The sequence below is a fragment of the Hibiscus syriacus genome, unplaced genomic scaffold, assembly GCF_006381635.1.
Source record: "Hibiscus syriacus cultivar Baekdansim isolate YM2019G1 unplaced genomic scaffold, ASM638163v2 tig00109972_pilon, whole genome shotgun sequence".
NCBI lineage: Eukaryota > Viridiplantae > Streptophyta > Magnoliopsida > Malvales > Malvaceae > Hibiscus > Hibiscus syriacus.
Window position 1 is genome coordinate 2,475,682 of NW_024062543.1, and position 23,326 is coordinate 2,499,007.

General features: G+C 36.4%; 2 protein-coding genes across 2 annotated transcripts; one reads left to right on the forward strand and one right to left on the reverse strand.

Annotated features, from left to right (window-relative positions):
- Positions 1-267: 267 nt before the first annotated feature.
- Positions 268-5,178, reverse strand: LOC120211526 (histidine kinase 3-like). The gene is made up of 11 exons (XM_039210048.1): positions 4,698-5,178; positions 4,252-4,533; positions 3,873-4,042; positions 3,548-3,760; positions 3,169-3,355; positions 3,035-3,086; positions 2,668-2,897; positions 2,447-2,545; positions 1,207-2,324; positions 647-1,013; positions 268-518 (listed from the first exon to the last, which is right to left on the reverse strand). Exons 1-10 carry the CDS (start codon positions 5,094-5,096, stop codon positions 770-772), a joined length of 2,994 nt encoding a protein of 997 aa, XP_039065979.1. The 5' UTR covers positions 5,097-5,178; the 3' UTR covers positions 268-518; positions 647-769.
- A 16,705-nt stretch (positions 5,179-21,883) lies between these two features.
- Positions 21,884-23,191, forward strand: LOC120211529 (stress-associated endoplasmic reticulum protein 2-like). The gene is made up of 3 exons (XM_039210049.1): positions 21,884-22,015; positions 22,526-22,682; positions 22,991-23,191. The coding sequence occupies exons 1-3, from the start codon at positions 22,013-22,015 to the stop codon at positions 23,035-23,037; spliced, it is 207 nt and encodes a 68-aa protein (XP_039065980.1). The 5' UTR covers positions 21,884-22,012; the 3' UTR covers positions 23,038-23,191.
- The last annotated feature ends 135 nt before the right edge of the window (positions 23,192-23,326 follow it).

Consider the following 23,326-nt stretch of genomic DNA (forward strand, 5'->3'; position numbering starts at 1 on the left):
ATTATATAATTTAGAATCATTAAAAGGTAGTATATGTTTAAAAAAATTAACCAATTGACAGCACATATTCTCTAATACAATCACTCGAACTTAAAACCTCTAAAAAAAATATTCTATTTTACATACTCATATACTGTATATCGTATGATTTTCCATATTTAAATGCATATGGATATTTTCTTTGTATATTATATTGTCTTTTTTATATAATTTGATAATAAAAGCAGTTACCTAGACAGATTTACATGGCTCAGTAAATCCATAAAAATCACACAAACCGATACATTGTTGTCACCGTACAAGGATTCCTAGTTTAAACAATCTCTTTATAAAAAACCCTAATACAAAAATACCACGTCTAGCATTTTTATTGCAGCTAAAATATACAAAGGAACGATCCCCTCTTCTATTGCTGGGATAGCAAGCAAATCCTCAATTCTTTGAACTCGGACTTTGCCAGCAAAAAAATATATCAAAAGGTTTTTGATGTACACTCCTGCAATGAAGCATATGTTTCCCTGCAAAAACATCAGGCATGGCAATATGTCAACATACTGGTAAATTAAACAAAGTGGTTCGAGACCAATCGCGTCGTTTTCAGAGGCTTGCGAAGAAACTTGATCCTCGTGAGACTAAAGGAACTTACTTGCGAAAGAATCGGAATTTATTATGGTATCCCGAAGTAATGTCGGAGCAGGGGCAGTCCTATATTTTGATGCCATCGGCATGTCATGAGCAGAAATCTTCCAGAAAGATTGTGATCTGATGCTTACTGAAAAAAACGTGAAACTTCGCGGTATAATTGCTCCGCTTCGAATGGTTTTGATACGTATCCATCCATTCCACACCTTAGGCATTCCTCATGCGTAGCCTGGATAACATCTGCAGTCATAGCTAAGATGGCTACATGCCAGTTTGAAACATTGTTATAAGCTTCCACTGATACTTCGCCAAAGTGAATGTGATTATTGATATTCTTTTCGATTTCCCGAATTCTCCTTGTAGCTTCAAACCTGTACAAGTAGAACGAAAACGCTATTGGGGTTAAATACCGATGGTCAGGATATAATCAATTGCGAACTCTTCAATGCTCATTGCACCAACTAGAGAGGTTTTTGTTTTTCTCATATTTTCTAAGGTTTCAAGACTTAATTTCGGAATCAGAATTTCAAAGGTAAGTTCTAAATACAACAATGGATTACATACCCGTCAATTTCTGGCATTTGGATATCCATGAAACAGGCATCAAACTGGTGAGGTGGTGTGAGCAGTTCAATGGCTTTTATTCCTCTTGCAGCAGTAACCACATCGGCTCCATATTTTTTCAATGCACCAGCAGCTACTTTTAGATTCACATTATTGTCATCTACGATTAGAATATTTCTCCCAATAAGAAGGTTTTGAAGAGGCGCTCGAGGTAACTCCCCATTACATGGATTTCCTTTGTTCCCATCACCCATTGCTTGTTGTAGAGATGCGGCTAACATGCTAGCCCTCAAGGGCTTTGGGACCACGGTCAAGTTACGAACACCAGTAGTAGTAGTATTTGCTCTGGAAGAGCTTATAGAATTAGACAGAAGAAATACCTTTGGAGGAGTACCACGATTCATCTTGTCCAAGTTATCGAAAAAGTGAGCTGAACCATTCAGACCCTTATCCCAAACTTCTTGTTCGATGAGAACCATGTTTATACTCCCCTTTCTTATGAAGAATAAACCTTGTTCCCATTTACAAACTATTTTAACATCGATTCCTAGCCGTTGTATATGATATTTTGCCACCTTGGCCCGGACAGGCCGAGGATCCATAACTAATGCTCTCATCCCATCAAACTGGGAAGAAACAGAGTTAGAATAGATGTTGATTTGCTGGCTCTTGTTCTTCTTTGAACTAGAGGAGCTGCTGGTGAAAACAGCAGTAAATGTAAAGGTGGACCCAATCTTCGGAATGCTAACGAAACCAATTTCTCCTTTCATCAGATTAACCAAACACTTGCTTATGCTAAGTCCAATACCCGTGCCGCCATGTGTCCGGAAAATAGAAGGGTCAACTTGCATAAAAGGGGTGAAAACACCAGACTGTGCTTCTAAAGGGATCCCTTCTCCTGTATCTTCAACTGACACGATAAGATTAATGCTGTCGGAGAAAGGATGCATGGATCCTTCTAGACTGAAAGTTCTAAATCCTTTCCAGCTCTGGCGTCTTTCTGCAACAGGAAAACCACTCAAGGTGTTCTTTGATGAAGATTCTGTCTTGCCTTCTATCGAACCAATCACCTCTTCCACAAGATGAACTGTGACCAGGATGTGTCCTTTCTCCGTGAACTGCACCAAATAAGTAAATTATAAGCTTATTGCTACTAAGCGTAATTCAGATAAAACTGAACTCAAGCTGAAGCTTCTAGTAACCAACTTTATATACATTAAAAGGAGAACCAACAACATACTTTAATGGAGTTCCCCATGAGATTGATGATGATTTGTCTGAATCTCCCGGGATCACCAGTTAGCACTTCGGGCACTTGATCAGAAATGTAAACTGCCAACTGAAAAATAGAATATATGTTAGACACTTAGACTCGTGGCTGAAAAACATATAAAGGGTCCAAGAGAGAAGAAAGAAAGGGCCGGACAGATAGGGTGAGTCATTGTGATGCAGATTTCTTACCTCTACTCCTTTGTCTTGAACTTTCCCAGAAAACAGTGACAACACATCATCCAAGACTGCTCGTAGATCAAACCGCACTTCCTCGAGCTCTAGCTTACCAGATTCGATTTTAGCCTGATCCAAAACCTCATTTATAAGTGTAACCAGAGCCTTTCCACTAGCTTGAGCAGTTCTGACATAATCTAGTTGTGTAACATCTAGATCCGTGTCCATAAGCATATGCAACATTCCTGAAAAAATTGTCCCCCTGGCTCATGGCTAAGAAAATGGTATCCTCTACAAGTTATATTAATTTAATTTTTTGAGCATGATTATACAACGCACAGAAATAAGCTTCGTAGGAATAAATTAAAGCTTCTAGACTCACCTAGAACACCATTCATTGGGGTTCTGATCTCATGGGAAACAGTTGCAAGGAACTACAGAACGGTTACAATTAATTAGGAACAAATGTTTGTAACATATCAGAATGCTTAAGAGTATGAATGAAACGTCATATACCTGAGATTTGGCAACACCAGCTGCCTCGGCCTGTTTTTTGAGTTTCATCATCTTATGGCAGTCATCTTCCACCTTGGCAATTCGATTAACAGTTGCGCTGAATATATGGCCAACAAGTAATGCAATCATGAGGATGCCAATTGAAGTGGTTATTGCTAACCATGGATATGGTGGCTTTTGCTTAAACCTATAGGAACAAAAAAATCAGTCCACGAATTCAAGTGCTTTATTAATGTAAATAACAGTGAACAATATATAAAGGCTGTCATGCTCTTGCAAAAGGCCAGGTAACGATACTGGTCAAAAACCAACAATAGAGATCCAGATCGAGGAGAAGGTGAAATCCAAATCTAAAGGTAATCAACGATCTATGCACTACCTGCAGCGCATCTCATGCTTTCTGAAAGGATCTCCGAAATTAAGGTGGCTGACGTGCTCCAGGCCGTCATCTGAAGCATTTGAGCCATACATACTTATAGGGTAAGACTGATTAGTTGTATCCAATACATTCACGAGGATAGTTTGTTTACTCGCAAGCTGTTGTAGTAATTTCTCCACAAGTGACTCAATATCGAACACTCCACCGAGATACCTGATTTCAAGAGATGAGAAGGCTAAGAAATCCATCTTCCTACTCATTTTCATAAAACAAGGATATATTGATTGAACATTCCTATTTTTTTTTGTTCGTACTGAAAACATACCCATCAGTTGCTTGAATCCTCTCATTAGGAGTTGCATTTGAGGGAAGACCCCTCTTGTAGACTGCAAATGTCAAAATAACTCCAAGACGATTTGTTTTTAGTAACCTAAAAGGAGCTGTTAGCACCCCTTTTCCCGATTTCCTCGCACGCAATACATTCTTGCTATCTTCCTGTTGGTAAACAAGAAATTCAAGGTTCACACCCAAAGATCATAATGAACGAACTCAAAATTCTTTCTTCAACTAGGGCCAAAGCTCTTCAGAGATTGAAAATTCTTAATAGTCTTCCAAATGATTAAAGTCATAAAATTAACTCCACGGTCCAGTTAAGTTCAATACAAGCTATCCAAGGAACCATTCAGAATAAATAAGGCACCAACCTTTCCCGACAGCATATCAATAGAAACCACATGTGATACGACATCCTGCGCAAAGATAACAGGAGCATATTCTTCCTGAATTGGTGACGGTTCGAAGAGGTCGGGATTGTAGTCATCCTTATGAACTGGATCTTGTTCAAGAGTATCCATCCTCTTAATAGTCCAGCCCTGTTGCTTCTCAAATTGTTCCCTTTCCGAGTGGAACACCCTCACAGCATATGCCACACCACTTGTAAGGGGCCTCTCAAAAGCAGTTCGTTCGGCGTACTTCGCAAAAGTTCTCTACATGTTCTTAAAGTGAGTTCCCTTGGTTAACCAGAAGAAATATCATAATTCCTAAGAACAAACAATCAGACCTGGTTTTGCTATCAAGTTCACAAGAATCTTATTTGATCTAGATTTCAGTAGCAACAGATTAGGTACAAATGGATAATCATCTAACTTACCTGATCAATAGCAGAGATACTTTTGCCATGGTGGAAAGTTGAGATCAAAATGGAGATAGCCTGGATATGGTTCATGCTTATATTAAACTGATCCTGCAGCATCCTAGCTCTCTCGTCACACATGCTAGCCAGTGTCTCCTTCCTCTTCTCAGTAGCTTGAGAGCTCATATAAAGGAAGATGAAAACAGAAGCCAAAACCCAAACAATCACCCATGAAAACAAGAGTTTCCTCCACCAAGTCTTGCTGATTCTCTTGGAACCCACATACTGATAGTATTGATGGTGGATCTTGAAGCTGTAGTTTGGGAATTTGAACCACATCTTGCTGCTACTATCATCGAGGAGACTCGCCTTGGCACCCTTATATTCACCATTAATGAACCAGTTCATGGAAACCATAGATGCTGCTACCCAGCAACATAACACCCAGAGCAGATGCCCCACTTTCAAACCAAATCCAAATACATGGAGCAAACTCCATCAGGAAGTGACTTGTTACCAGCTGAATAAGGGAAAAACAGTAACCCCTTTAGGCCAAAAGTGGGTCTTACTTCCTCGTTAATTCCAGCTATAGAGAGAGACCCACTGTCAAATCTAGAAAACCCAGAAATGAGGAAGATAAAAAGGGGGGGTATTCACAGTAACCACAGAAAAGAATCAATGAAACCCCCCCTCAAGATTCTTGAGCTTGTAACTCCAGACATAACAATCTTTTCATTTTTCCAATTACAAGAAATGGGCCCAGATAAACAAATATTCCAAATTTAGAAATCAAATCAATGAAACACTAGCTAGTAGCTAAGCACTGAAAGAGAATAATTATCAAACAATGTCAGGTGTTAAAGTTTTTTCACCTGTAACACAACCTGTAGCGATCTATCAACAGGGATTTACAGCTACAATACATATGATTTACTGCCCTTACAAAAACAAAACAAGAGTTGATTCATGCACAATTTAAGACTTGAGAATCTACAGAGGAAAGATGAAACGGAATATGGTGGTAGGAAAATGAATTATGATTTCAAGGCTTACTTATATAACTTTTTTTCATACAACTACACGGTAGCACTGCTACTAGTACATGTATTTTTCATACAATTATTGTCTTTTTTTTCGTTTTTTCTATTTTTTTTGTTGAGTAGACGAATTCTACACGCTTTAACTCCTCTGCGTTTGGATTGGCTGTATGTACTTTATGATAGCAAAAGTGCTGCTATGCATGAAAACAATATTTTCTAATCTATTAGCATTTAACTTTTCTTTTTTCCCTTTTCTACCCATTCTATAGATTTTTACTTCGAAAATACATCTTCAAAACTTATTTTTCAATCTAACCTCTTCTTAATTAATTTTTGAAATGACATTTTATTAAGGTTTTTCAAAAATACTTGACTCGAACTACTCGATCCTTTAATTTCTCAGATCTAGTATAAATTTATTGGGTATTTTAGAGGTAAATACTCAATTTTATGGGTCGAATACTTGATCCGTTATTTTTTGTGGGTTTTCTAGTCGAACTCGGGTCACAAAATTACCCTTAATCGGATACCAACTAATCCGGTTCTTTTTTTTTATTTTATATATTTTTCATTTATAATTCTAAAATTATTTCATCAAAATGTTTTAAATCTCTATTTTTTTCAAATTATTCCACCTTAACATTTAAATTATTTATTTTAATTTAAAATTTTAAATTTAATTGTAATTTAAAATAAAAGGAAAACTAATTTAGTTATGACTTGAAAAAATAAAAGGAGTATATATAATTCACATGGGATAAGATTTGAAGGATAAGATTTAGGTACATAATGGGTGCTTAGAAACAAAATGAAAGATAGAGGGACAATGATGTGAAAAGGCCGAGCTTATGATTGCTGGCGACGGTGGCAAAAACCGTAAATAAGGGGGGAAGCGGTGGTGAAAATCAGGAGGGCACTTTAGTCAAGGCAATGTCACATATTAGGGGTTTGTCGGACCATCACTCAATCTCTAATTTCACCACCCCACTTACCTTTTTTTTGGGGGTCCTCTTTCCAGTAGCTACGTCCCACGTCAGCGCACTTATTTTATCTCTTTCTCCTACCAATGAAATTCCCACACGTGCAACCCAAGCATTGGGTCTTCGTTCTATTACGTGGCACCCGTTAGGATTTCATTTATTAAAGCTATCTATCTGCCACGTGGGGATGAGGAGGCTGCCTTTAGTTAATTATTGGGATAAATTACAAGTTTTTACCACTCAATTTTACTCTTACTCTTATTTAAATCACTATAGTTTAAAAATATTCAATTTCACTCTCACTTTATTTACAAATTTTCATTTTATTTAATTTTCATCTTGGGTCAAGTTTAAACTTAACAATCTAACAATTTATCATACCGAAGTGATATTCTAATAATATATCACATGACACGTAATTTGGATTAAAAATAAGAAAAAAGTAAAAGAAAAAAAATGAAAATATATTTTTCAACTTTTAAAGACTTTTACAAAATAAATATATTTTAACAAATTAATGACTTATATTTTATCAATTTTAGTATATCTGTATCTTTTAAATTTACTCTTATATTGTAAGTATTTTATTTTATATTTTCATATTATGTTTTAGTCTTTCTCTAAAGTATCTATAAAATACAATTATTAGGATCACTTAACAACTTTCTTGTTAGATTTGTATAATGTTTGACTTTGTTGAATTTTTATATTTGAATTTCTGCTTTCATAATTCATACACTTCTGTGCCTTCATATTATAGCCTTGAATAATCGTGTTTTATAAAAGTGTAATGTGGTTATTGTTTTATTTATTTTTCAATTTGGTGATATAAGTGAATATTGTTTTTTAATTTGAGTTTAAGTAATTATATCATTATATATATATTTATATTAATGATTAAAAAAATATTATTTTATAATCATTTACGGCTATTTAAAATAAAAATTAAATATTATTTATTATTTTGACGGTGCTACCATCTTTTTTAAATTGCTCGATCATTTTTAAAGGTGTAGTAAGTTAAAACATTATTTTTTTAATTCATTTAAAACATTTAAAATTATTTTTATTAAACGGGCAGCGGGTAAGCCCGTTTAGCTCGCGGGTTAAATAGACGGGTCGCGGGCCTTAAAATTTAAAACCGTTTATGAATACAGATTTATTAGTCCGCTCCATTTAAACCCGCTCCGTCAAAACTCACGGGTTAAACGGGCGGCAACCCGTATACCTACCTCTGGTCACATATTAGGGGTTTGATTAGACCATCACTCAATCTCTAATTTCACCACGCCACTTACCTTTTTTTGGGGGGTCCTCTTTCCAGTAGCTACGTCCCACGTCAGCGCACTTATTTTATCTCTTTCTCCTACCAATGAAATCCCACACATGCAACCCAAGCATTGGGTCTTCGTTCTATTACGTGGCACCCGTTAGGATTTCATTTAATAAAGCTATCTATCTGCCACGTGGGGATGAGGAGGCTGCCTTTAGTTAATTATTGGGATAAATTACAAGTTTTTACCACTCAATTTTACTCTTACTCTTATTTAAATCACTATAGTTTAAAAATATTCAATTTCACTCTCACTTTATTTACAAATTTTCATTTTATTTAATTTTCATCTTGGGTCAAGTTTAAACTTAACAAATCTAACAATTTGTCATACCGAATCAAGTTTCTTACAACTTGAAAACATGATTTACATAGTTAATATATTATAAATTCTCATTATCACATCTTAATAAAATAATTTAAGCTTTCAGGCTTAGTCATGATCATTATAATTGTTAAAATATACTATTAGAACATATTGGTCACGACACATTCTTTTTACATAAATTTGGAGCGAATATAATGTAGTAAATATTTAAAACAATTCACGTGTTGTTTCTGCATACGTCGTGTTTGAATCTAAGATTTTAGAAGATAACAGTGTATCACTTAACCTTTAAGATCGTTTGATTTGTGCTTACGACAAATATAAACCATATGATAAAGGGTGAAGTTATCGTTCAATCAGAATACTTAATTATTAAATACCAAAAAAATTAAGACAAAAAAGTTATTAGGTATAAAAAATGATTAGATTAATAAGCTAGCACCATATATTCATTAACGTGTGATGTTTGTTTGCAGAACATTTGCATGGTGGATTTCTACCATTAATTCTGTCTATGATAGCGATGCCTCCACGAGACAGATCGGTGGGAATTTGCCAACCTTGTTTGATCTACGTAAATTTGATTATTCGTATCATGTTTGTATATTTTTATTTAATCAAATAATTTTAATATATCTATATACTGTTTTTATTACGTTATCGTTTCTACTTCGTATTTTTTTTTCGTCTTCACCCAATATAAAGCGGGCTCGTGAAAAGCTAGAGGAGCACAGCGGATCTTTCGTGTAAAACTCATGAGTAGGAGATGAAAATCTGAAGGAAAAAACAAAACGTGAAGAGTAGAGCATGTGTTCATTTTTTTAATATTAATTGTTTATTTTATTAAAGATATTTATCTTAAAATTTTATCTTTATCTATCTTTAAATTAAAATTTATTTATATTAGTTATTTATTTTATTAAATGTACCTATTCTGAAATTTTATTTTTATTTATTTCGTATTGCTTTTTTTATTATTGATACATATATGTTTATTATGAAAATATTTTTAGATATGTTACTAACTGTACGACTTCCCCTTGTACACATGTCACTGTGGTAAAATAATTGCAGTGTGATATTTGTTCGCAGAACATTTGCGTGGTGGATCTGTTCTCTTAAGAAGCGGTTAAATGTAGTTTCAAATTTAACCATTGTTAAAAAAAAAAAAGACAAGTAAACGACAACACGCTGAGAATAATTAGGCATAAAAATTACATTAATATGCTTATTTTAGAATTTATATTTCAAAATCGGGTAGGTATCGATTATTTAAAATTATAAAATGATCGTCTGGATTATTTATTGTAACCCCTTAGACCCGGCCTATGCGTTTCGACTAAGTCTAGTGGATCACATTATGATTCTTTAAGACATTTTTCCGAAACTGTTATTCAAACAATGTAAAATCACATTATAAATGACATGAAATTATAATAAATCATACTATCAAAACCTAACTTGTAAATATAATACCAATAAGTAATAAATTAATTTAAAACATATCTAAAAAATCAAATCACGATAAACCGAATAGTAATAGTAAAAATGTCATCATATTAAAATCACATACTTTAAAATAAGGTACATGTCAACAAAATAAAGTCAACTTGCAAGGTAAAAACATTACAATCAGATATACTTCAAGAGATATGTTGATCCTCCAAGTGCTCAATCCAGGGTATCTAACCAACAGTATCTGAAAGGGGAAAACATTTTCGAAAAGTGAGCTAGGCTCAGTGTGTCCCAATATTACCATAAAATCACTATAGTACAAAACCGTGGGGCCTACCTAAGAACACATCTTAGGGCCGCAGGGCCTACCCGAGAATAATCTCAGGGCCGCAGAGCCTACCTAGAGTCACATTAGGTCTGTAAAATTTTCCAGCTTGATCAGAGCTGTACTTTATAAATTCGTATTCCAAAAATTCAATTGCACCGTGTTATAAATTCCATAAATCCATAAACATGGTAATCATATACCATTTCAAAACAATTATCAGATAACATCATAATCCATAAATCATCACATTAAATCGGTGCATCAACAATACGAAAACCAAAGAATTCAGTGTACCACATATTAAAACAAATAAAAACAGTTCAGTAATAAATAGGGAACACACCTCGATAATATGTTCAAATCTGGATCTACTGATTGCTGGTTTCACCACGCTCTGCTACAGTTTCGAACCTAATTTATAATATCACTATATTACTAATGGGTAACATAAATAAATCTCTAAAATCATAAAATTTACGAGTCTTACGTGAATACTGGTATACGTGGTTTACTGATCTAGAAGAGTTGGGTCGAGCTATCGAACGATCCGGAGAGTCTCTTGTACCTTCAAAATAATAATTAATCAGCCCCAAATCTTACTTAATTGTTCCAGCTAGAATTCTTAAGTATATAACATTTTTCGGTTTGACTATCATTTTGGGGTATTTCGAGTCTGAATTTGGCCAAACGAACTGCGGAATCGGAATCAGGGACGTCGAAAAACATAAGTATGACTTTTCGAAAATTCAGATTCTTGGTCAAAGTCAAAGTCAACCACTTTGACCGTAGATTTGGAGACCTTCGGATTCGAATTTGACAAAACAGACCACGGAAACGGATTCGGCACGTCAAAACTATCAGGACGGTCGGGTCGGGTCAACGGTCGGGTCGGTCAGACCGGTCAAACCGATTCAGACCGGTCAAACCGGTTCGAACCGGTTGAAAACCGGTCAAACCGGTTTCCAGCAGCCACTCGCCCTGCGGGCGCGTGTGGCGCGTGAGGCGTCCTCCGGGGCCCTAAAATCCCGGAAAAATTTCTAAAAATTATTTTGAGCGATTTCAAGATACTTACAACGATCGTTCAAATTTTGAACGGCGGAGAGCTCGATTTCAAATCGGCCGAATCTTTGACTGCACCACCTCCTCACGCGCCGCCGTCTACGGCGGACAAGATTGACACCGGTTTAGAGCGATAACAAACTCGTCAAACCGTCGTACTTTGACTGGAAATTCCCGACGTTTGGCCGCGTTTCGCTTCAATTAATTTGAAGATTTTGCTCCTCGCTCGATGATGAACACAACGGTGGTTTCAAAACAACGATCGGAATTCGGACGGCGTCGGAATCGAGTTTGGAAGTTGTGTGCGTGAGGAAGGATTTGTGAAATTGATTTCTGTTTTTCAAAACAGAAATCACGCATATATCAATTGTCTGCCGACACTCCATGGTTAAATTCAGGGCTTGGTCCCTGAATTTTCTTTAACTTTAAAACAAGCTCCAAGTTTTAAAATCTTTCAATTCAGTCCCAAATTTTCACAATTAAACCTCAAATTTTAATTAAATATTATTTTGAAATCGGGTTGTTACAATTCTCCCCCTCTACAAGAAATTTCATCCTCGAAATTTACCTTATGAGAATAGTTGAGGAACTGAGCCTCCATTGACTCCAATGTCTCCCAAGTAGCTTCTGAGGGCCTCGATTCCTCCACTGAACTTTGACCATTGGAATTCGTCTATTCCGAAGAAACTCGTTCATCTCTCTCCAAGATCTGAATGGGCTCCTCTTCATATGACAAATCAGGTCTCAGCTCTACTTCTTCAACCTGAATAATGTGACCTGGATCTGGACGGTGTCTCCTCAACATTGATACATGAAAGACATCATGAATACGACTTAGCTCAGAAGGCAACTCAAGCTGATATGCAACAGGTCCTACCCTCTTCAGATACGAAATGGTCCAATAAATCTTGGACTCAATTACCCTTACGCCCGAATCTTAATACTTTCTTCTAGGGTGAAACTTTCAAAAAGACCCGATCTCCCACTTCAAACTGTATATCCTTCCTTCTTTGATCTGCATAAGATTTCTGCCTATCAAATGCCTCTTCAGACGGTCACGGATTAATCTGACTGTGTCCTCCGTCTCTCGCACTAACTCAGGTCCCAACGTTTTCCTATCACGCAACTCAGTCCAACAGATCGGAGTGCGACATTACGCCCATAGAGTGCTTCATAGGGTGCCATACGAATACTGGTCTGATAACTGTTATTGTAAGCAAATTCAGCCAACGGCAAAAAGTTCTCCCAACTACCATGAAAATCGATTACGCAACCCCGCAACATATCCTCCAGAATCTGAATTACTCTCTCAGATTGACCATCAGTTTGTGGATGAAAGGATGTACTATAATCCAATCTTGTTCCCAAAGCCGTATGTAACGCCTTCCAAAATCTCGAAGTAAATCTCGGATCTCGATCAGAAATAATAGACAATGGAACACCATGCAATCTGACAATCTCTGAAATATACAATCTTGCCAGCTTATCCAAAGTATAATTTACTCGCACAAGAATGAAGTGAGCTGACTTTGTAAGTCTGTCAACAATCACCCAAACAGAATCTTTTTTCAAAGGAGTCATAGGCAAGCCAGTAACAAAATCCATAGTAATACGCTCCCATTTCCATTCAGGAATCTTGATAGGCTGTAACAAACCTGATGGATGTTGATGTTCTGCCTTAACTTGCTGACAAGTCAAACACCTAGCCACAAAGTCAGATATGTCTTTCTTCATACCAGTCCAATAATACATCTCTCTCAAATTCCGATACATCTTATCTCCTCCGGGGTGCATAGCATATGGACTACTATGAGCCTTAGTAAGGATAGTCTGTCTCAATTCAGCGTCATCAGGCACACAATATCTACCTTTAAAGCATAAAACTTCATCCTGATCAATTGCGTAATCTGTGTTTGTCCCCTGCTCTACTTGCTCAAAGATGGAAAGCAAGGAGCTATCAAGGGGCTGCTTAGCTTTGATCTCATCAACCAAGGTCGGCTTAACTTGCAATTCTGCTAACAAAGTGCCATCGTCATATAAATTCATCTTGGTCATTAAAGACCTCAACTCCGATACCGTCTTTCGACTCAAAGCATCTGCTACAATGTTAGCTTTACCAGGGTGGTAATCAATCACGCAATCATAATCCTTTAGAAGCTCTAACCAGCGACGCTGTCTCAAATTAAGTTCCTTCTGGGTCAGAAGATACTTTAAGCTCTTATGATCTGTGAAGATGTAACACTTCTCTCCATAAAGATAGTGTCTCCAAATCTTCAAGGCAAAAATTACTGCTGCCAACTCTAAATCGTGAGTAGGATAATTACTCTCATGCGGCCGCAGCTGACGGGATGCATAAGCCACCACCTTACTTTCCTGCATTAAAACACAACCAAGTCCTGAATGTGAAGCATCACTATACACTGTAAAATCCTTCCCGGACTCCGGTTGAATCAACACCGGTGCTTGAGTCAAAACCACCTTTAATTTCTCAAAGCTCTCCTATTGTGCCTCGCCCCAATCAAATGGCACATTCTTCCTTAACAACTTTGTCAAAGGAGAAGCAATGATCGAGAAGCCCTCAACAAAACGTCGATAATAACCAGCCAAGCCCAAGAAACTGCGGATCTCAGATACGTTCTTAGGTCGTTTCCAATTCATAATAGCCTATATCTTGCTGGGATCAACCTGAACACCTCGCGCAGAAATAATATGCCCCAGAAATGACACTTCTTGAAGCCAAAACTCACACTTGCTTAGTTTGGCATATAGACGATGCTCTCTCAAAGTCCGCAGAACGATCTTCAAATGCTCGTCATGCTCTGCCTCAGTACGAGAATAGATTAGAATATCGTCAATGAAGACCACCACAAATTGATCCAAAAATGGTCGGAACACCCGATTCATCAAATCCATAAAAGCTGCAGGAGCGTTCGTCAAACCAAAAGGCATCACTAAAAATTCATAATGACCATATCTAGTGCGAATGGCCATTTTTGCAACATCAGATCCTTTAACTTTCAATTGATATACCCGAACGAAGATCAATCTTAGAGAATACAATAGCTCCTTGCAGTTGATCAATAAGTCATCAATCCTAGGTAGTGGGTATTTATTCTTGACCGTCATCTTGTTCAACTTCCGATAATCAATGCATAGCCTTAAAGACCCATCATTCTTTTTCACGAACAAAACTGGAGCTCCCCATGGTGAAGTACTATGTCGGATAAATCCTCGATTGAATAATTCTTGCAATTGGACCTTCAACTCCTTAAGTTCCTTTGGAGCCATGCGATAAGGTGCCATAGAAATAGGTGAAGATCCCGGATAAGTCTCAATCTCGAACTCTACCTCTCTATCAGGAGGTAACCCAGGCAACTCCTCAGGAAAAACATCAAGAAACTCGCTAACTGTACGAATCTCCTCGATTGTGGACAATGCACCTTTAGTGTTCAAAATACAGGCAATGAACGTCTCATATCCCTTTCGGATCATACGATCAATTTCCATCGCTGAAACTATTGGAGAGATAGCCACGCCGTTCACCAATTAACACAACAGTCCGACCATCTGAAGTCTTCAGGGTAGCTCGCTTGTACTCGCAATCCAGTTTTACCTTGTGTTTATTCAACCAATCCATCCCAAGAATTAGATCAAACTCCTCTAGAGGAAGCTCCATAAGATCAGCGAGAAAAATTTCTCCCTGCACCTCCAAAGGACAACGCCGAAATACCTTATTCACTAATACCGCTTGTCCTACTGGACTTGTAACTGTAACAGTATTTTTAGTGTTCTCGATCGGAATCTGAAGGTTTCGAGATACTGAGCTCGATACATAGGAGTGGGTGGAGCCATTGTCCAGTAATGCAAAGTATGGGATAGAATAAATAGTAAATGTACCTGCAATAACCTCTGGCTCATCTCTGTCATCACGTCGTCTAGTGGCATAAACCAAAGCTGGCTGTCTAGCCTCAGAAACTGTTGGCCCTCTATTTTGCTGAGGTCGAGCTCTACTGTCTGTCCTGGACGCTGAACCATGAGCCTTTACTTGGCTACGATCTCTAATTGGAGTCTGTATTGTAGTCTGAGAACGCACAGGAGTCTGGGTAGCGATCCGCTCAGACGAAGCTAGCTGAGGACAATCCCTCCGAAAAAGTCCACTAGATCCACAATGAAAACATGCTCCGGTCTTCCTATAACACTCTCCTCTGTGTCGTTTCCCACAAGAGTCACACTGAGGCACTAGAATCGGAACCGAAGAACCACCTCTACTAACAGCTGAAGGTGATGATGTTGTAGGCCTGAAGCGTGTATTGCTCCTCTGAGGGGCTGAGGTACGAGTCCTCTTACCAGACTGTCCGGACGATTCAGTAGGGCCAAAAGATTTCCTAGATCGCTCCTGATCAACACGCTCTCTACCAGAAGCTAACGCCTCCATCTCCTTAGCATCCTTGGCTCTGCTTACCAGCACATCAAAAATCTCATCTTGAAGGGCTACCACCTGCCTACGTAGCTCGTATCTGAGTCCGAGGGCAAATTTACGGCATCGATCTCTCTCGGTAGGCACCATACTGATTCCATACTTTAACAATTTCAAGAACTCTATCTCATACTCTGAAACAGTCATGTCACCCTGAACCAAGTCCTGAAACTGCTGTCGTCTCTGGACTAAGTAGCGCTCACCCAAGAATCAGCTCCGAAAGCGCTCCTTGAAGAAATCCCATGTCAACCGATCAGTAGAAACACTACTGGTCACTGACTCCCACCATGTGTGGGCATTTCCATCTAACATCGCTACTGCCCCCAAATATCTCTTTGCTGAGTCCAAACCCAACTGATCCATGCGTCTTTATGTATCCTGTAGCCAATCTTCTGCTTCAGTAGGAATTCCTCCAAGCTGTCCTCCAAAAGTCCTGACCCCATTAGCAATTAGAGTCTGCGAAATAGGAACCTCAGATACAACACCAGCCGCTCTGACTGCTCCCTGTATCAACTGCAGAAATTGTCTACCAAAAGTCTCATCCAAAGCAACTCCGGTAGATTCTGACTCAATATCTGTCGCTCCTATGATCGGTGTAGTCATACCAATACCATCGGTAGGAGGCAGATTCGTTGGGGTCGTAGGAGCAGGATCACCTATCGGAGGTGGGGGATCTACTCGTATCTCATCGATCGGATCTGCAAATCTAGCCACTCGACCTCGTCCACGGCTAGTTCGACGACCACGTCTAGTACTCATTTTGATGGATCTCAAGTTTACTACAGAAGATAAAACTTAGGGTTAGATAAGCACTTGGAGTCTCGAACACAGTTAAAAATTTTAATAACTTTGTGATATGACCTTTGTATCCTGTTTTGTAAAATATTTCAAAATCATATCTTCCATGTGGACTCATACACAGTCCGAGGGTTAAAAACCAAAAGCTCTGATACCAATAAATGTAACCCCCTAGACCCGGCCTATGCGTTTCGACTAAGTCTAGTGGATCACATTATGATTCTTTAAGACATTTTTCCGAAACTGTTATTCAAACAATGTAAAATCACATTATAAATGACATGAAATTATAATAAATCATACTATCAAAACCTAACTTGTAAATATAATACCAATAAGTAATAAATTAATTTAAAACATATCTAAAAAATCAAATCACGATAAACCGAATAGTAATAGTAAAAATGTCATCATATTAAAATCCCATACTTTAAAATAAGGTCCATGTCAACAAAATAAAGTCAACTTGCAAGGTAAAAACATTACAATCAGATATACTTCAAGAGATATGTTGATCCTCCAAGTGCTCAATCCAGGGTATCTAACCAACAGTATCTGAAAGGGGAAAAACATTTTCGAAAAGTGAGCTAGGCTCAGTGTGTCCCAATATTACCATAAAATCACTATAGGTACACTAAACATATCATAGTCCAAAAAGTCTCATAAAATTATACTGCAGTAAATCTCTTTACAAAGCGTTACCCTAAGGGAACATCTTAGGGCCTGAGAGCCTACCCAAGATAGATTTCGGGGCCGTGGGGCCTACCTAAGAACACATCTTAGGGCCGTAGGGCCTACCCGAGAATAATCTCAGGGCCGCAGAGCCTACCTAAGAGTCACATTAGGTCTGTAAAATTTTCCAGCTTGATCAGAGCTGTACTTTATAAATTCGTATTCCAAAAATTCAATTGCACCGTGTTATAAATTCCATAAATCCATAAACATGGTAATCATATACCATTTCAAAACAATTATCAGATAACAGTCATAATCCATAAAATCATCACATTAAATCGGTGCATCAACAATACGAAAACCAAAGAATTCAGTGTACCACATATTAAAACAAATAAAACAGTTCAGTAATAAATAGGGAACACACCTCGATAATATGTTCAAATCGTGGATCTACTGATTGCTGGTTTCACCACGCTCTGCTACAGTTTTCGAACCTAATTTATAATATCACTATATTACTAATGGGTAACATAAATAAATCTCTAAAATCATAAAATTTACGAGTCTTACGAGTGAATACTGGTATACATGGTTTAACTGATCTAGAAGAGTTGGGTCGAGCTATCGAACGATCCGGAGAGTCTCTTGTACCTTCAAACAATAATAATTAATCAGCCCCAAATCTTACTTAATTGTTCCAAGCTAGAATTCTTAAGTATATAAAGCATTTTTCAGGTTTGACTATCATTTTGGGGTATTTCGAGTCTAAATTTGGCCAAACGGACTGCGGAATCGGAATCAGGACATCGAAAAACATAAAGTATGACTTTTCGAAAATTCAGATTCTTGGTCAAAGTCAAAGTCAACCACTTTGACCGTAGATTTGGAGACCTTCGGATTCGAATTTGACAAAACAGACCACGGAAACGGATTCGGCACGTCGAAAACTATCAGGATAGGTATACTCGGGAAAGATTAACGGTCGTTTAATGCTCGGTCAAAGCCATTTTAAGTTTTGGTCAAAGAAAGTCAACGGTCAACGGTCAACAGTCAACGGTCAACGGTCGGGTCGGGTCGGGCCAACGGTCGGGTCGGGTCGGGTCAACGGTCGGGTCGGGTCAGACCGGTCAAACCGATTCAGACCGGTCAAACCGGTTCGAACCGGTTGAAAACCGGTCGAACCGGTTTCCAGCAGCCACTCGCCATGCGGCTGCGCGTGTGGCGCGTGAGGCGTCCTCCGGGGCCCTAAAAATCCCAGAAAAATTTCTAAAAATTATTTTGAGCGATTTCAAGATACTTACAACGATCGCTTCAAATTTTTGAACGGCGGAGAGCTCGATTTCAAATCGACCGAATCTTTGACTGCACCACCTCCTCACGCGCCGCCGTCTACGGCGGACAAGATTGACACCGATGAACTCGGAACGGCACAAGGAACACGATGGTGCGGGAGGTGTCGTAAACAGAGCAACGATCAGCGGTGAATTTAAGATTTTCTCGGCGATAGAGCTAACAAAACCGTCGCTACTTTGACTGGAAATTCCCGACGTTTGGCCGCGTTTCGCTTCAATTAATTTGAAGGTTTTGCTCCTCGCTCGATGATGAACACAACGGTGGTTTCAAAACAACGATCGGAATTCGGACGGCGTCGGAATCGAGTTTGGAAGTTGTGTGCGTGAGGAAGGATTTGTGAAATTGATTTCTGTTTTTCAAAACAGAAATCACGCATATATCAATTGTCTGCCGACACTCCATGGTTAAATTCAGGGCTTGGTCCCTGAATTTTCTTTAACTTCAAAAAAAGCTCCAAGTTTTAAAATCTTTCAATTCAGTCCCAAATTTTCACAATTAAACCCTCAAATTTTAATTAAATATTATTTTGAAAATCGGGTTGTTACATTTATTATGTTTCAAATTTAAATTTTCTTTTGAAATATTGATGATCGTTTGAGTTGGACGTTAATATACTGACTGAGATATAATAGTCTTTTAAGATTCTAAAATAAGATTTTATCATATATAATTCAGTAGATTAACATCCAACTTAGACTATCATCAAATTTTTAACGAAAAATTGTTAGGATTTTGAAGAGACTCAATTAGATCAACCGAAAATGTAAAAGGGGGTTAATTGAAAATAATTTAATTAGGGAGTAAGGAGAGCAAAAGATAGAGAAATTTGACACAAAGATTTAGAGTGGTTCGACTTATCAACCAAGCCTACATTAATTACCTTAGCTCATCACTAAGGATTTTCTAACAAATTCACTAATTTGTTATTTTTTTTAAGGACAAAGAGATAACCTTTACACTCCATGTCTTTTTCACTTGGTTAAGATAGAACAAACTCCTTTACAAAAAGGATAAAAAGAAGCAAAAAGGATAAAAAGAAGTAAACAAATAAACCTCTACAAGGTAGGGTGTTTACAAAAATTAGCTCACAACAACAAATATTTACGAGAGAGAATTAAAATAAGATTGAAAAACCTTCTTCAAGTGTCCTCAACTTGTATTTATATGTTGGAATGTTGTTGTGGCCGTTTCTAGCTATTAGAGGTGGTTTGGAGCCGTTGGGTATCAATTTTCGTGCAAAATAAAGCAGCCCAGAACAGAGGGTATCGATACTCATAAAAGGAGTATCAGTACTACCTTTGTTATATTTAAATCAACTAGTCATTACTATCCTTTGGGGCCTAATGGTATCGATACTATGTCTATGGTATCAATACTACTATACGAAATAGTATCGGTACCATTTTGAGTATCGATACCATTTTTACATTCTGGAATTTGAGCAATGCTGGTAGTATCGGTACTACCTAGTGAGTATCGATACTTCCCTTACCTTTGGTATCGGTACCATATGGATTGTATCGGTATTGTTCATTACGTATCGATACTGTAAGAACAATATCAATACTTCTTGTCCAGAAAATCATTTTATGCTCAATTCCACTTTTAAATGGACTTTGAATTATTTTTGAAAACTTTGAAAAACTTTGAATAAATTCAATTCAAGTTAAAAAATATTTTGCCTTAATTGTTATATTAAAATATAGTTCAACAAAAAATAATGAGATTATAACATAATGAATAATATGTGATCATTTTACAACTTTTAAAAGTTGAAGGACTCAACAAAGTCATATCCTATAGTTTAATTATCATTTTATGACTTTTAATAATAGCAAACATAATAAAACAATGTCATATAATTAAACGACTATTTGTATATTTTACCCTTTAAAATTTAAGGTTGATAAAGTTTATTCTTTTAAAAGATATACATTTAAACGTGTACATACGGGCAAATAATATAATTTGAATTCTAACTATTTAAAAAAATATTATTAATGAGACCATTTAATTTAAGATTTAGAAGTTCAAAAACAAGTTGTATAAATTTTAGTCAGTTAGTTAATTAAATTCAATTAAATTACATATAACTAATATTTGGAAAAAAATTACGTAATAATTAGAAAAAGGATAGATTATAAGATTGATAATTTTGTACACTTTTTTTTAAATTCAAAAAATATAAAATTTAATTATTTTCGTTTTTGTTTAACTAAGACATAATAACTTTTATTTAATTTCTCACTTTTCCTCACTAACAATAATTAAAATTTAAGCGACTAAACATTTACAAGTAGATAAGATAAATATCATATTTTGATTAAATAAAATGAATATGAACATAATTTAATTAAATAAAAATAATGAAATATTTTTAATTCACTTAAGAAAAATATATAAAATTTAAATAAAAATGATTAATCTTATATTCTTATAGCTTGTTCATTAAAAATTAATATATTTAATTAAAAAATTTAATTTTGTATATGTGTATTGTAATGATTTTATTTTATTTTAATTATATATATTCCAGTTGGTCCGAATTTGTTCTCTTCGTGTATGCAAAAGCACTATGTACATAGTCTTCTCGTGTCTGCCCGGGCTATTAAGGGTGTACTCTCAGCAATTGCTCTTGGACCATCTTTTACGAGTCTCTAATTTTTTATTTTTTATAATTAAGTAATTTAATTTTTTATTTTTATAATCGAGGTCCTTAATTTTTATAATTATACTTTTTATCTTTATAATTGAGGTTCTAATTTTTTAACCCCATTTTTTATATTTATAATTGATAATCCTAATTTTTCAATTATATTTTGCACATTTATAATTAAGTTCTTAAATTTTTTCATCTTACTTTCTACCTTTATAATTGAAGCCTCTAATTTTTTAAATTTTATTTTTTAGCTTTACAATTGAGGCCTTAATTTTTTCAGTATCATTTTTTACTTATATAATTTATGCATATAAATTTTTCAATTTTACTTTTTATCTTTAAAATTGAAATCCCTAATTTTTAATCTCATTTTTTATTTTGGGTCGCTATTTTTTCAATCATACTTTTTACTTTTATATATTAAGCCTCTAATTTAATTATTTTTCTGCTATTTATTGATATAATATTAAATTAATTATCCAAAGTAATAAAATATTATTTGCCCATTGTTGGATGGTTTTTGAATGAAAAACAAAACAACATCGAGAGACGGTTGACCACACATATTCAAATAAAAGCAGACACGTCTTCGTGTACAGAATCAACCAATTAAATCGCGCCACGTTTGCATTATTGCGTCACCCAACCAATCAGGGCAAAGTCAATCACCCCTTTTTTAGCGCAAAGCGCGGATGAATTAGTTAGCCCAACGTGATTTAAAAACAAGCCCCGGTTTCGAGGCGAGGACTGAAAAAAAGAGCTCCGTCGCCGTAAAGGGAAGAGAGGAGAATTTCGCCGGAAATTTCATTCACTTTCTCGATCGGCTACCTTATCGCTTCGTTATCATGGTAAACCTCTTCATTATCTCTGTCCTTTACTCTATGTGATATTCGATTTTCATGCCGATCTCTGTTTTTTTATCTGATTATATCTGAATCAGATCTGATCTATGCTTTCTTTCCCGTCTTAGTAATTTTTCCGAGTATAATCGATTCTATAGTTTTATAGATCTTCTGTTTTAGGATATTCATATGCCTAATGATTTAATCATGTATGTGTGTGTTTTTTTTAATAATTTAGCTAGACAGACCTTGATTTAGCCGTTTTTGAATGGGAAATTTAATGCTATCGGCTCCTGTACTATATGCTTATGAGCAAATTAGTTTGATCTACTATAAAATTGAGCGATTTGGTGTTTGTAAATTTAACTTTGGAAGGAAGTAAATGAATAAAACTGTAATCGGTTGACTTGTGTACTTTTAAAACATTGATTTGCTCTTCAGCCAAATGTATAAGGGATCCATTTATATATATAAAGTATAATTTTAAACGGGATTCCTTTATTCTGGTTTGGGCAGACAACATCAAGGCGCCTTGCAGACAGGAAAGTGGGGAAGTTCGAGAGGAACATAACAAAAAGAGGATCTGTGCCTGAAACAACGACAAAGAAGGGGAATGATTATCCCGTTGGTCCCATGTTGCTTGGTTTCTTCATATTCGTCGTCATTGGATCATGTAAGATTCTTGGCTACAAATCTTTTCGCCTTCATATTTCCTTAGATATTCACCATTGACTTTCGGTATAGTGAATCCATTTCATTATTTTTGCTTCTGATATGATCAGCACCTTCATGTTCGTCGACATTGGATCTGTGTAATTGCGTAGGGATAATGTCTTGTTTCATCAATGAAAAATGCTAATTTTGGCATTTGTACCTTCTTGAGTTTTCTTGTATTGTAAACTATCTTCGATGTTGCGATCGGAACCTCGGGTTTCAATTGTTTTAGTTGTGTGATCAAATTCTTTTTCGTCGTTGTTTCAGCTCTCTTCCAGATTATCAGGACGGCAACAAGCGGAGGCATGGCGTAAGTCTGGCCTATAACCCATGTTAAGGAATTGCAGAGAAGACATGTTCTTGTTCTTTTTGTAGTGAACTGATGTTATATTTACTAGATATGTTTTAACTCGTGCTGTGACACATTCGGAATTTGAATAAAGCCTCCCTTTCTCGTCTTTTGTTTTATTTGCTTTATCCTGCTTTTTTCCTGTTTCATTTCTGAATAAAAAGTGTGAAATAGACCAAAAGCATACCATAAAAGAACCTCTTATTCCCACTTGATGTTAAAACAAACCCGATTCACCGTCAATGGTGTCTAAT